The 12,881-nt window shown below is 45.1% G+C and overlaps 1 protein-coding gene across 1 annotated transcript in view; it reads left to right on the top strand.

The window, feature by feature from the left end:
- Positions 1-12,881, top strand: part of LOC118388066 (laminin subunit gamma-3-like) — a 235,317-nt gene that overhangs the window by 200,672 nt on the left and 21,764 nt on the right. The window contains 6 exon segments of the mRNA XM_052526033.1: positions 553-738; positions 1,312-1,440; positions 1,443-1,538; positions 5,730-5,767; positions 6,494-6,595; positions 8,415-8,930. Of these exon segments, the coding sequence (XP_052381993.1) occupies positions 553-738; positions 1,312-1,440; positions 1,443-1,538; positions 5,730-5,767; positions 6,494-6,595; positions 8,415-8,930 (1,067 nt within the window).

Here is a 12,881-nt window from a genome sequence, read left to right as displayed (position 1 = left end):
TCAGATGTGTGTGTTGTAATTGCCTCCTCTCCTCTCTCTAGTCCAGATGTGTGTGTTGTAAATGCCTCCTCTCTCTAGTTCAGATGTGTGTGTTGTAAATGCCTCCTCTCTCTAGTTCAGGTGTGTGTGTTGTAAATGCCTCCTCTCTCTAGTTCAGATGTGTGTGTTGTAAATGCCTCCTCTCCTCTCTCTAGTTCAGATGTGTGTGTTTTAAATGCCTCCTCTCCTCTCTCTAGTTCAGGTGTGTGTGTTGTAAATGCCTCCTCTCTCTAGTCCAGGTGTGTGTGTTGTAAATGCCTCCTCTCTCTAGTCCAGGTGTGTGTGTTGTAAATGCCTCCTCTCTCTAGTTCAGGTGTGTGTGTTGTAATTGCCTCCTCTCCTCTCTCTAGTCCAGGTGTGTGTGTTGTAATTGCCTCCTCTCTCTAGTTCAGATGTGTGTGTTGTAATTGCCTCCTCTCCTCTCTCTAGTCCAGATGTGTGTGTTGTAAATGCCTCCTCTCTCTAGTCCAGGTGTGTGTGTTGTAATTGCCTCCTCTCCTCTCTCTACTCCAGGTGTGTGTGTGTGTATCGACTTCACCACAGGACCAACCTGCGAGCGTTGTCTGGGCGGTTACTATGGTAACGCGTTGATTGGCACGCCCAATGACTGCAGACCTTGTCCCTGCCCGGACCGTACCAGCTGTGCTCAAATGAGCACGGGGGAGGTGGTCTGTACCAACTGCCCTTCGGGACAGAGGGGTGAGCTGAGATCATATTACATGACTGGTAGATGTCGGATAATGGGAACAAACCATTCCATTTTCCCATGATGAGCAGACCACACCTGCGTTAAACTGGGCTGCATCCCAAATTGCAACCTATTTCCTATACAGTGCACTACTTTTGACCAGAGCTTGGGCTCTATTCTAAAGTAGTGCAATATGTAGGGAATAGGTTGCCTTTTAGGACACAGCCATTGAGTTCATTGCTTGCTCAGTGAAGCAGATTTACACAAATTGGCTGACAGATTTTTAATAAAACCTGTACTGGTTTCCTCACTGTCTTGATAAAATTAGTCATGATCCTATCATGTAGAGCACAGTGTTTGAATTAAAATGTCCATATTCCTTTGTCAGGTTTGGGCCATTCATTCATTTCCAGAATTTCATGACCAAATATTGATTTAGGTTGAAATGAAAATGGCCCCCAAACCCTCCAGCCCAACATCATCCATAACTCACCTATCAAAAAACCTGTCACCTGTCACCCCACGACACACACACAAACACACATATACACATGCACATACACACACACACCTTCTCTCCACAGGCATCAGATGCGAGATGTGCGAGGACAGTTTCCACGGCGACCCCCTGGGCCGGTCAGGGCCGGTTCAACCGTGCGACTGTAACGATAATGTGGAACCCAACGCGCTGAGCGTGTGTGATCACATGACGGGCTGTGCCTGGGACACACCGAGGGAGACCATTGCCAACGCTGCCGACAAGGTTACTATGGGGACGCCCTGGACCGCACTGTGGCCCAGAAGTGCAAACGTGAGTGTGGAAACTTGGGAAGGGTGTATATAGGGTTGGGTTAGAGTTACAGGTTTTTAATTAAGGGGAAATATACAATTTTACATCTTAAATGTAACTAAATGTCATGGAAAATGTAATCTACATAAATCCCCAAAAGTAATTATTTAACTACTAATGATCCAGACTCCAAGAATGGTTCAAATCTCACCTTTGGGGTAAAAAATTGTTATAAATTGCTGAGGTGTAGTCACTTTGGAGAACACAAGCTCAAGTACAAAGTACAAATGTGATAAAAATATGAAAATATAAAAAATGTTATATAATGTATTTCCTATTCAACAAAACTGTAAGAATAAGGCTTGAAATAACTTCACTTTTTTATAAATAAAGAATAATCAAATGACTAAGTATAAGATTTCACCTTCTTTATAACTGTAAAATACATATTTGTATATTTAGTGTCAGAGAAAATGTACATACAGTGTTTTCTAACAGTCTCTCTTGAACAAAACATCCACCCCATTGTTGTCAACATCTCACAGAGCTCTAGTTTAGCTTCCTGGACTCGTTAGGAACACGCCCCATATTACTCTCGTCTGTCTATGACAAACAAAAAAAAATTGGGGGTTTAAAATCTATTAATTATTTTAGATTAGTGGCTTTAAATCGATCTCTGAATCTGCTACCGTGACGAAAGCACTCTCCTGCTGCGTTATGATGTAAGGGTTCCAGTGGCTGTGATGTAGGGTTCAGCCAGCAGTTCATGGACAGTCGGAAGAGTGAATTAAAAGGTAGGAGGCACATCCCTGCTTCGTACAGGCAAAAGAGACATATTCCTGTGTCTGTGAGCATCAGGGCTACCGCTCATTGCAAGCTATTTCCGTCTACAGTGTCCACAGATCGTTTTCTAAGCTAAAATGTTGGTTGGAACAGGTACCAGAACCACGCAGGTCCCCTCAACAGGGGTCTTTACATCGAAGACATTTTAAATGAAGAATGCATTAGAAATATGGTGACATGTATCTGAATGTGTGTCTGTACATTTCAAAGTGTGTTAGTGCGTTATATTGTGTGTTTGTGTATCTGTGTACTTGTCCTTTATGTGTGGGTGTCAGTGTGCCTTCATAATGAACTCTTCTTGAGGGTTTTGAAAGTGCTTTCCTCTTACTGATTTATCACCTGGATTTGAGCAATTCTCACCATTCTAAAGAGTCTAAAGATTCTTGATAGCATACGGATGGAATGCTCAGGAAAATACATACATAAACAAACAAACACACACATTTCTACAAACATCAATGACATCATACCTGTTCAGACCCACGTGTTCCCACCACAACCATACACATCATGTATATCTCACAACCACACTCCCCCTCATCCTTCATCCCTGGAACTTTCCAGTGCTTGTAGCACTCCATGCCATATGGTGTCAAATTGTACTGTTCTATTTTTCTCCGTAGCCCAGACCTTTTCAATATTTCAATAATAATATATTTGATTCATCCACTGTTGTAGTGATGGAGGAGCATTGGATTTCTAGTTTTTAAGTAGACGTTTTTTCAAAATCATTGACAAGAAAAGTATGGTCACCTCACCCTCATATTCCATGTCTTGAAATATGCAGATAGACGGATTAAAAGTCAACTTACATCGTAACACTTCTGACAGCCAGCTTTCTAACTCCGCCCATAACTTCTGGACTTTATAGCGTTCCCAGAACACATGAATCATTGAGTCCTTCTTATACTTTACACATGACTCTGCCATTGTGCTGTAGAACATGTGAATTTAGTCTCTTGTATAATACATTCTATACATAATTTATACTTGATTGAGCGTACATTTTCGTTAATGGTCATTTCACTACTTTTGTTCCAACACTCCCTCGATCTTGTGCCTATAATCAGTTATTTTGAATTCTTGATTCCAAGAGTTTGTCTTTTTTTCTAAGAAATTATCAGTTGGATAGTCTTTCTGCATGGTTTTGTATATATCACCTATCATATATGTATCATTTTCTGAGTCAAATAAGATTCCCTCAACATTTCTTTTATGTCCAAAAGATTTCAGGTGGAACAAAAGATTTCAGGTGGAGCTCAAAGAGTCTTCCTTAGAGTTAGGTGGTTAGAAGTGCCATTAGGAACTCCACAGGGACTGGAGTGGAGCTCAAAGAGTCTTCCTTAGAGTTAGGTGGTTAGAAGTGCCATTAGGAACTCCACAGGGACTGGAGTGGAGCTCAAAGAGTCTTCCTTAGAGTTAGGTGGTTAGAAGTGACCTTCCAACTCCACAGGGACTTTGTTAGGAGAAAGAGTCTTCCTTAGAGTTAGGTGGTTAGAAGTGCCATTAGGAACTCCACAGGGACTGGAGTGGAGCTCAAAGAGTCTTCCTTAGAGTTAGGTGGTTAGAAGTGCCATTAGGAACTCCACAGGGACTGGAGTGGCGTTGGAGTGGTTGAAAAGTGGGAGAACACTGAGTTTTACAGGCTCTCTTAGAGTGAATAGCAGTCATAGACCTACAGATTCTGTATCTTTATTCATCTGTATAAGGTAACGGTGTCACTTAAAAGGGGTTCTGGGAAAGATGCAGAGAGCAGTCTGCCCTGATCAGTTGACCTTCCAACTACAGTATTTTGTTAGTAGAAAGAGTACATTTTCTTATCAGCAAATTTTATCCTGATAAACATGAAGAGACTTGGAGGATTAGGTTACTGTAGGGTTATGAGAGCGAGACATAGAGAAAGAAAGAGAGAGGTACAGATTGAGATAGAAAGAAAGAACAAGAGTGTGATAAATAGAGAGAAAGAGAAATAGAGACACAGAGGTACAGGGAGGAAGAGAAAGAACATACACAAATGTAGAGAGAGAGAGAGATATTCTGAGATGTCTGTGTCCCCCAGTAGCCTATAGCAACAGAGATGTTCTGAGATGTCTGTGTCCCTCAGTAGCCTATAGCAACAGAGATGTTCTGAGGTGTCTGTGTCCCTCAGTAGCCTATAGCAACAGATGTTCTGAGATGTCTGTGTCCCCCAGTAGCCTATAGCGACAGAGATGTTCTGAGATGTCTGTGTCCCCCAGTAGCCTATAACAACAGAGATGTTCCATCTACAACCCCAGGAACCAACACAGTCGCGAAGAGGGCACGACAAAGCGTCTTCCCCCTCAGGACGGTGAATAGAGTCGGCATGGGCCCTCAGATCCTCAAAAAGTTCTACAGCTACACCATTGAGAGCATCTTGACTGGCTGCAACACCGCTTGGTATGGCAACTGCTCGGCATCCGACGGCAAGGCGCTACAGAGGGTAGTGCATACGGCCCAGTACATCACTGGGGCCGAACTCCCTGCCATCCAGGACATCTCTACCAGGCGGTGTCAGAGGAAGCCCCTATGAATTGTCAAACACTCCAGTCAACCATGTCACAGTCCGTTCTCTCTGCTACCGTTCGTCAAGTGGTACAAAAGGCTCCGGCACAGCTTATTTCCCAAACCCATAAGACTGCTAATCAAATGGCTACCCGGAGTATCTACTTTGACCCCTGCCTACAGTATCTGTGGGGGTGGGGCTGCCATATTTTCCTGTGTGTGTGTGTGTGTGTGTGTGTGTGTGTGTGTGTGTGTGTGAAGGAGACAGTGAGTCAGTGACCCTCTCCCTCTGTCATCTACTGTATCCTGCATTCCAAATGTGACCCCTGCCTACAGTATCTGTGGGGCTGCCATGTGTGTGTGTGTGTGTGTGTGTGTGTGTGTGTGTGTGAGTCAGGGAGACTTGTGACCCTCTCCCTCTGTCATCTACTGTATCCTGCATTCCAAATGGCTACCCGTACTTTGACCCCTGTGTATCTGTGGGGCTGCCATGTGTGTGTGTGAAGGAGACAGTGAGTCAGGGAGACTTATGACCCTCTCCCTCTGTCATCTACTGTATCCTGCATTCCAAATGGCACCCTATTCCATATATAGTGCACTACTTTTGACCTGGGCCCATAGAGCCTTTAGGGCGGCAGGTAGTTTAGTGGTTATTGTGTTGGGCCTGAAATTGAAAGGTCGCTGAGCTGACAAGATGAAACCTGTCGATTTGACCTTTGAGCAAGGACCTTAACCCTAATTTCCTCCAGGGACGCAGTGTTAACATGGGTGACCCTGTAAAACAACACATTTTACTGCACCTATCCGGTACATGTGACAATACAACATGTCTTTTTTTGTGTGCAGTGTGCCAGTTGGGACGCAACCTGTGTCTGCTCTGCTCAGTCATTCAAATAACATCTCATTTTATTTGTAACTTGCGCCGATTACCACAAGTGTATACTTTACCGTGAAATGCTTACTTACGACCCCTTTCCCAACGATGCACTTAAAAATGAAGAACATTTGCAAATGGATGAAAAGAAAATAGTAACAAAAGAAAATAGTAAGACAATAAAATAACAATAATGAGGCTTTATACAGGCTATATACAAGGAGTACCGGTACCGAGTCGGTGTAGTTGGGGTGATTGATTGAGGCAATATGTTCATGTAGGTTTGTTTGGTTAGGTGATTGATTGATTGATTCAAGTACTATGTACATGTACAGTAGATGGTCTCCTCTGTCTCTGCACTGTCCTAGATAACACAAAGCCAGGCACGCAGGGCAGACAGGACACGCCATACAGAGAGATAGGGTTATTTTACTTTAACCCTGTCTAGACGATAGAGTGAAGGAATAGAAGATTGGGTGAATGAATAGCAGATAGTGAATGGACAGAGGACGGGAAATATACAATTGCCACAACATTGATAGAAGAATAAGCTTCAGTGGTTGACTTCATTTGTGACACTGTGTTTAGTGTACTGTTTGGATGATGTATATGACATGTACCTTTTGCATACTTTGTTGGATTTCTGTTCTGTTATGATAATGCTTTTGCCCGTTTAGGCTACTATGTTTTTTGTGTGTTTGACATGACGTTAACGTGTGGTTGTGTCTTCTCCCAGGCTGCGGCTGCAGTCCTGCAGGGACTTCTGGGTCGTTGGAGTCATGTGACCGGGCGAGACTGTGGTCAGTGTGAGGTGGGCTTCTTCAACCTGCAGTCTGGAGTAGGCTGTGAGAGGTACAGGAAATCCTAAAGCAATTCTGGAATCTTCTATTGTTATGCATTCTGACTCTAAAATTGGTTCTGATCATAGAAATAGAATTAGTCATTATTATTAATGATAAACTGGGTGGTTCGAGCCCTGAATGCTGATTGCCTGACAGCTATGGTATAGCAAATCAAATCAAATCCAAATTTATTGGTCAAATACACATGGTTAGCAGATGTTAATGCGAGCGTAGAGAAATGCTTGTGCTTCTAGTTCTGACAGTGCAGTAATATCTAACAAATTCACAACGACTACCTTATACACACAATGTAAAGGGATGGAATCAGAATATGTACATATAAACATATGGATGTACGATGGCCATGCGGCTTAGGCAAGATGCAATAGATGGTATAAAATACTCGTATATACATATGAGATGAGTAATATAGGATATGTAAACATTATTAAAGTGACTAGTGATACCATTATTAAATCTATTTATTAATGTGGCCAGTGGTTTTAGTCTGTATGTTGGCAGCAGCCTCTCTATGTTATTGATGGCTGTTTAACAGTCTGATGGCCTTGAGATAGAAGCTGTTTTTCAGTCTCTTGGTCCCGGCTTTGATGCACGTATATATCAGAACGTATACCATGGGTATGACAAAACATTTATTTTTACTGCTCTAATTATGTTGGTAACCAGTTTATAATAGCAATAAGGTACTTCTGGGGTTGTGTCGTGTCTAAGAACAGACCTTAGCCGTGGTATATTGACCATATACAACACCCTCTTGGGCCTTATTGCTTAATTAGAATAGTAATTATTATACATCTATGGTTCCATACCTAGAAATGCAGTGGTTCTGTTTCCTTTCATTAGTAAGTGTTATGTGAATCACTTTCTACATTTCTTAGGTGCACCTGTAACTCCATTGGCTCATCATCCATGGCTTGCCACCAAATCACAGGCCAGTGTGTGTGTCGGCTGGGACTGGAGGGGCGGCTGTGCAGCACATATTCGTATGGGCTTCTATGGTTTCTCCTCACGGGGCTGCAGAAGTAGCTACAGTAGCCTATACTGTGATTGGGGCTAGAAGTCCTTATGTGCAAACACTAAGACATATCAAAACGTGCTAAAACAAGTCATTCTGATAACAATAAGAAGTTAGAAATGTAACACGCACACATGCAATGTCTAATTCTTCAACAACCAATCTATTTGTCTATATGCCATTCATGCCTCCTTTCCCCTCTCTCCAACCCTGCCTCCCCTTGTCCCTCTCTCCACCCCTGCCTCCCCCTGTCCCTCTCTCCAACCCTACCTCCCCTTGTCCCTCTCTCCAACCCTGCCTCCCCATGTCCCTTTCTCCACCCCTGCCTCCCATATCCCTCTCTCCACCCCTGCCACCCCCTGTCCCTCTCTCCACCCCTGCCTCCCCCTGTCCCTCTCTCCACCCCTGCCTCCCCCTGTCCCTCTCTCCACCCCTGCCTCTCGTTGTCCCTAACTCCACCACCGCCTCCCCATATCCCTCTCTCCACCCCTGCCTCCCCTTGTCCCTCTCTCCACCCCTGCCTCCCCCGTCCCTCTCTCCAACCCTACCTCCCCTTGTCCCTCTCTCCAACCCTGCCTCCCCTTGTCCCTCTCTCCACCCCTGCCTCCCCCTGTCCCTCTCTCCAACCCTACCTCCCCTTGTCCCTCTCTCAAACCCTGCCTCCCCTGTCCCTCTCTCCACCCCTGCCTCTCCCTGTCCCTAACTCCACCACCGCCTCCCCATATCCCTAACCACCCCTGCCTCCCCATATCCCTCTCTCCACCCCTGCCTCCCCCGTCCCTCTCTCCAACCCTACCTCCCCTTGTCCCTCTCTCCAACCCTGCCTCCCCTTGTCCCTCTCTCCACCCCTGCCTCCCCCTGTCCCTCTCTCCAACCCTACCTCCCCTTGTCCCTCTCTCCAACCCTGCCTCCCCTTGTCCCTCTCTCCACCCCTGCCTCCCCCTGTCCCTCTCTCCACCCCTGCCTGTTCCTCTCTCCACCCCTGCCTCCCCCTGTCCCTTTCTCCACCCCTGCCTCCCATATCCCTCTCTCCACCCCTGCCTCCCCCTGTCCCTCTCTCCACCCCTGCCTCCCCCTGTCCCTCTCTCCACCCCTGCCTCCCCCTGTTCCTCTCAGCGTGTAATTGCAACCCAATGGGTTCCAGCTCCATGCAGTGCCACACCAACGGCACCTGTCCCTGCCGCCAGGGCTTCGTGGGGTACAGGTGTGACCAATGTGAGCTCAACTACTTCCACAACAGAGCCACACACCAGTGTGAGGAGTGCCACGTCTGCTATGGGCTAGTCAAGGAGCAGGTAAGAGTGTTGCTCCTGTCTGTCTGCTATACTCTTTTTGACCAGAAAGCATCAGATACATGTATAGTAAGAGGGGTTCTGTTTTGCTCGCTCAGATGCATTCTGTGGTGAGATAGTTACAGTGCACTGTTCGGATGCTGGAGTTATTTTGGATGAAAGTGAGAATGTAACTTACTTCTAAAGTGATTTGTTTGACAATCCGATGAAAACATCATGAGTGGTTGTCTTCATGCCACATTTAAAGTTAGTAAATTGTTACGGTTATGTTGCATGGATAAATAGTCAAACACTGAATTTCCAAATCTTTAGTATTTATCAGCCAAAATCAGTAGTAAGATAACGGCTGGGCTCAGCACATAATGTTTTGTTTTCACAAAACTAGGATAAGACACACAAAGCTATGAGCTATTACAGGGTGCAACTAAGATGAGACACGAGGCTATAAACTACTAGAGGGTGCTACTAAGATGAGACACGAGGCTATGAGCTACTAGAGGGTGCTACTAAGATGAGACACGAGGCTATAAACTACTAGAGGGTGCTACTAAGATGAGGCACGAGGCTATAAGCTACTAGAGGGTGCTACTAAGATGAGACACGAGGCAATAAACTACTAGAGGGTGCTACTAAGATGAGACACGAGGCAATAAACTACTAGAGGGTACTACTAAGATGAGACACGAGGCTATGAGCTACTAGAGGGTGCTACTAAGATGAGACACGAGGCTATGAGCTACTAGAGGGTGCAACTAAGATGAGACACGAGGCTATAAGCTACTACAGGGTGCTACTAAGATGAGACACGAGGCTATGAGCTACTAGAGGGTGCTACTAAGATGAGACACGAGGCTCTAAGCTACTAGAGGGTGCTACTAAGATGAGACACGTGGCTATGAGCTACTAGAGGGTGCTATTAAGATGAGACACGAGGCTATGAGCTACTAGAGGGTGCTACTAAGATGAGACACGAGGCTATAAGCTACTAGAGGGTGCTACTAAGATGAGACACGAGGCTATAAGCTACTAGAGGGTGCTACTAAGATGTGACACGAGGCTATGAGATACTAGAGGGTGCTACTAAGATGAGACACGAGGCTCTAAGCTACTAGAGGGTGCTACTAAGATGAGACACGTGGCTATGAGCTACTAGAGGGTGCTATTAAGATGAGACACGAGGCTATGAGCTACTAGAGGGTGCTACTAAGCTGAGACACGAGGCTATGAGCTACTAGAGGGTGCTACTGAGATGGGACACGAGGCAATATACTACTAGAGGGTGCTACTAAGCTGAGACACGAGGCTATGAGCTACTAGAGGGTGCTACTAAGATGAGACACGAGGCAATATACTACTAGAGGGTGCTACTAAGCTGAGACACGAGGCTATGAGCTACTAGAGTGTGCTACTAAGATGAGACACGAGGCTATAAGCTACTAGAGGGTGTTACTAAGATGAGACACGAGGCTCTAAGCTACTAGAGGGTGCTACTAAGATGAGACACGTGGCTATGAGCTACTAGAGGGTGCTATTAAGCTGAGACACGAGGCTATAAGCTACTAGATGGTGCAACTAAGATGAGACACGAGGCTATGAGCTACTAGAGGGTGCTATTAAGATGAGACACGAGGCTATGAGCTACTAGAGGGTGCTACTAAGCTGAGACACGAGGCTATAAGCTACTACAGGGTGCTACTAAGATGAGACACGAGGCTATAAGCTACTAGAGGGTGCTACTAAGATGAGACACGAGGCTATGAGCTACTAGAGGGTGCTACTAAGCTGAGACACGAGGCTATAAGCTACTACAGGGTGCTACTAAGATGAGACACGAGGCTCTAAGCTACTAGAGGGTGCAACTAAGATGAGACACGAGGCTATAAGCTACTACAGGGTGCTACTAAGATGAGACACGAGGCTATGAGCTACTAGAGGGTGCTACTAAGATGAGACATGAGGCTATGAGCTACTAGAGGGTGCTACTAAGATGAGACACGAGGCTATGAGCTACTAGAGGGTGCTACTGAGATGAGACACGAGGCTATGAACTACTAGAGGGTGCTACTAAGATGAGACATGAGGCTATGAACTACTAGAGGGTGCTACTAAGATGAGACATGAGGCTATGAGCTACTAGAGGGTGCTACTAAGATGAGACACGAGGCTATGAGCTACTAGAGGGTGCTACTGAGATGAGACACGAGGCTATGAACTACTAGAGGGTGCTACTAAGATGAGACACGAGGCTATGAACTACTAGAGGGTGCTATTAAGATGAGACACACGATGCTTTAAGCCACTAAGAGGCCATATCATCATACAGGAATATATCTCAATCAATACTGGAAATAGAATCTGTGAATCTGAATGCACGATTTCAAGTCACCCACCCTGTTCATCTGGCCGCCCCTCTCATCAAACCTCCCACTCAAGCTTAGTAGTCTAACCCCCTCTGAAATCACCAATTCTCCTTCCGGTCATTTCTTCCACCGGTTGTTTCTCCCACACTAGCTGCAAGCTATCTGGGCCTCTCTGTGGCATGCAGGCTGAGTTTGTTTCAGGTTTTGATGTCACGTGCCCAAGTACAGGGAAATGCCTTTCTTGCAAGCTCTAATCCAAACTAAGCAGTAATCAATATCAATATAGTACTAAAAATAAAATATGATTCAACAAAAACACACAAGAAATAAAAATATGCAATAACACGAGAAAGTAAAAGCTATATACAGGGTCAGTTCCAATACCATATTTACAATTTGCAGGGATACTGAAGTGATAGAGGTAGATACAGTATGTTGACTAGCCATCTTCAAAATAAATACAAGGGTTAACTCATATAGTCAGTGTAGTCATTTTGTTAGCTGTTTATCAGCTGTTGCGCCTTCTTCACCAAACTGTCTGTGTGGGTGGACCATTTCAGAATGTCAGTAATACTGTATGTACGCCAAAGAACTTGAAGCTTTTCACTTTCTCCACTGCGGCCCCGTCGATGTGGATATTGGGGCGTGCTCCCTCTGCTGTTCCCTGAAGTCCACGATCAGCTCCTTCATTTTGTTGACGTTGAGGGAGAGGTTATTTTCCTGGCACCACACATCCAGGGCCCTCACCTCCTCCCTGTAGGCTGATCTGTCATTGTTGGTAATCAAGCCTACTACATCATCCACAAACATAATTTATTCAGTCTGGATAGCTTTAAGCAGTTTGTAGATGCAAGCCTTGTCTTTAAGATCCTGCATGGTCTTGCCCCTCCACCTCTATGCCGGCATATCATGCTCAAGGAAAGCACCTCCATGATAACAAGGGCAGTAACTAGAGGGGTACAAGGCACTGTCACACCTTCTTCACGTCTGTGCGTGTGTGGACCATTTTAAGCCCTTAGTGATTTGGAGGAGGGACGAGCAACTCGAAGCTCTCGACCCGCTCCCTTGCATGTTACTTAGGGCACAGCCATCATAGTTAAAGGTCTTACCTACCTGGCACTCATGAGAGTATTTGTAACCCCCCACCCCCTTGCTCACTGGCACAGTTAAATTACTGTAAATGTCCTTAATATAAAACCCAGAAAAACATGTCACATATACGAGGCCCCCTTATACCCCCCCGCTGTTGTTATTGACCCATCGCCATTGCATAATGAAGTTTACTCCAAAACAACAATTAGTAAGTCTATTCAAACTCCTACCCAAGGGTGTGTTTGTAGTCTAACAATGGTGGCCATCTGGCCTCTTCAAAAACCAAGATAAATAATAAATCAGACTGAAGTCAATGTGAAGTCACTGATACAAAAACAGCTACAGAAATAGAAGCTGACTGCATCCCAAATGGTGAAAAGTAGTGCACTGCACTATATAGGGAACAGGGTGCCATTTGGATAGCAGACAGTTGCTTTAATGATCCAGTTTATTTCTCATGTCTCCAGAGATCAGCACCAAATACATGTCCCATACCGTTTGT

This window comes from Oncorhynchus keta, chromosome 9 (assembly GCF_023373465.1).
Source record: "Oncorhynchus keta strain PuntledgeMale-10-30-2019 chromosome 9, Oket_V2, whole genome shotgun sequence".
Classification (NCBI taxonomy): Eukaryota; Metazoa; Chordata; class Actinopteri; order Salmoniformes; family Salmonidae; genus Oncorhynchus; species Oncorhynchus keta.
The sequence above is the reverse complement of the archived record's forward strand: the minus strand, read 5'-3'. Positions and strand labels throughout refer to the sequence as shown.